This window comes from Lepidothrix coronata, unplaced genomic scaffold (assembly GCF_001604755.1).
Source record: "Lepidothrix coronata isolate B3197 unplaced genomic scaffold, Lepidothrix_coronata-1.0 Scaffold1178, whole genome shotgun sequence".
Classification (NCBI taxonomy): Eukaryota; Metazoa; Chordata; class Aves; order Passeriformes; family Pipridae; genus Lepidothrix; species Lepidothrix coronata.
This window is the reverse complement of record NW_016691358.1, coordinates 1-1,879: the sequence shown is the minus strand read 5'-3', so window position 1 is coordinate 1,879 and position 1,879 is coordinate 1. Positions and strand designations below refer to the sequence as shown.

At 70.9% G+C, this 1,879-nt stretch overlaps 1 protein-coding gene across 1 annotated transcript; it reads left to right on the top strand.

Annotated features, from left to right (window-relative positions):
* Nucleotides 1–275: 275 nt before the first annotated feature.
* On the top strand, nt 276–1,413 carry LOC108510515 (Fc receptor-like protein 3; the record flags this gene model as incomplete). Its single annotated transcript, XM_017840196.1, has 4 exons — nt 276–282; nt 350–580; nt 804–1,040; nt 1,135–1,413. Coding segments are annotated over exons 1-4 (754 nt in total), but the record flags the coding sequence as incomplete, so codon positions are not given.
* Nucleotides 1,414–1,879: the final 466 nt, after the last annotated feature.

The following is a 1,879-nucleotide window of genomic DNA, read 5'->3' as shown; positions in this document are numbered from 1 at the left end:
CTGCTGTGTCCCCACATCCCCCCCCTCAGCCCGGGGTGTCCCCAGTGTCCCCATCCCCACCCGGATGTGGTTTGTGGCACAAACACGTCCCCTGATCCCTCCAGGGACCTCTTGGGGACCGTCCCCCATCACTTTCCCACGAGAACCGGTGTCCCCACGGGCAGAGTTTGGGGACAGCCCCCACTGTCCCCGTGGTGCCACCCCCACCCAGCCCCTCTCACTTCTCCCTTCCAGCCCAGGCCCTGATCCTCGCTGGTGAGTCCTCGAGGGGGGGGATGGCGTGTCCCCCGCCCCGCTGTCCCCAGCCCCGTGGTGGCCCTGGCAGGCTGGTGTCCCCTGTCACCCGCAGGCGCCCAGACCACCCAGCTCCTGCTGGATCCCCCCTGGACGCCGGCGGTGCTGTGGGACGAGGTGACCCTGACCTGCCAGGGCTCGGGGACCCCCGGGGACACCACCTGGTTCAGGAATGGGCGGCCCTGGGGGCAGAAGGGACGCGACAGTGTCCTTGTCACCAAGGAAGGCTCCTACAAGTGTCACAGAGACGGCGCCGGGTTCAGCCCCACCGTGCCCGTGTTAAACGGTGAGGGGGGACGAAGTGGGTGTCTGGGGGGGCTCCGTGGGTGTCACCCCCCTCGTGTGACGTTCTGGTGTGCCCAGGGACACCCCTGGGCACCCCTGGGCACCCCTGCCACATCCTGCTGCCAGTGCCCCCAGTGCCATGGGAACATCCTCCCCCCCGAGGTCCCCGGGGCGATGGGACCCCCCCGAGGCCCCCGGTGCGACGGGACCCCCGTGTCCCGCAGAATGGCTGGTGCTGCAGGTCCCGGCGGGGCCGCTGCTGGAGGGGGACAACGTGACCCTGCGCTGCCGGGCCCGAAACAAGTTTATCACCGACGTGCGGTTCTACCACGAGGGGAAGGACCTGAAGGGGACGGAGCTGTCCCTACCCCCGCTGCAGCTGCACCACGGGGGTCGGTACCACTGCGGGGGCAAGTGGATGAGGTTCGAGGTGTCGGAGCAGGTGACAGTGACAGTGCGCGGTGAGCACCCCCAGAGCCCGGAGCCGACACCCCCAGAACCCCTCCCCACCGGACTCGTGCTCACCAAACCCCCCACCCTCTGTCTCCTTCCCAGAGCTCTTCCCGGTGCCGGTGCTGGAGGGTCCCTCCGAGCCCACCGAGGGGTCCCCCCTGAACCTCCGGTGCCTCAGCCCCCCCAGCCCCCTGCGGCCCCGTGCCCGCCTCCTGCACCTCTTCTACCGGGACGGGGTGCTGGTGGGGGGCCCGCAGGGGTCCCCCCAGTTCCACGTGCCCGCCGTGGGGGTCTCCCACTCGGGGGGTTACACGTGCGAGGTGCGCTCCGGGGACGGTTCCGTGCGGAAGAGCAGCGCCCGGCTCCGCGTCGCGGTGCGCAGTGAGTGCGGGGACGGGGGACACCCCCACAGCCCCCCCGGGGACCCCCTTCCCTCTCGACATCACACCCTGCTTCCCGGCTCCCCGCTCCACTCTCTGCTCTGCCTTCCAGCCCCGGGTCCTTCCCCCCCTCCCTGTGTCCCCTAATCTGTCCCTGGGTTCCCCCCACTCACCCCTCTCTGAGCCCCTAAATCCCTCCCTGAGGCCCCTCTGCCCCTGAGGTCCCCCCACCCCTCCCTGGGGTCCCCCAATGGTCCCCAGGTCCCCCCACCCCTCACTGGGTCCCTCCTCCCTCACTAGGGTCCCTCCCCACCGCCGTGTACCCCCTCCCACCTGTGTCCCTCTCTGGGGTCCCCCAATGGTCCCCGGGTCCGCCCACCCCTCCCTGGGGTCCCTCCTCCATCGCTGGGGTCCCCCCACCCCTCCCTGGGGTCCCTCAATGGTCCCCGGGTCCCTCCACCCCTCCC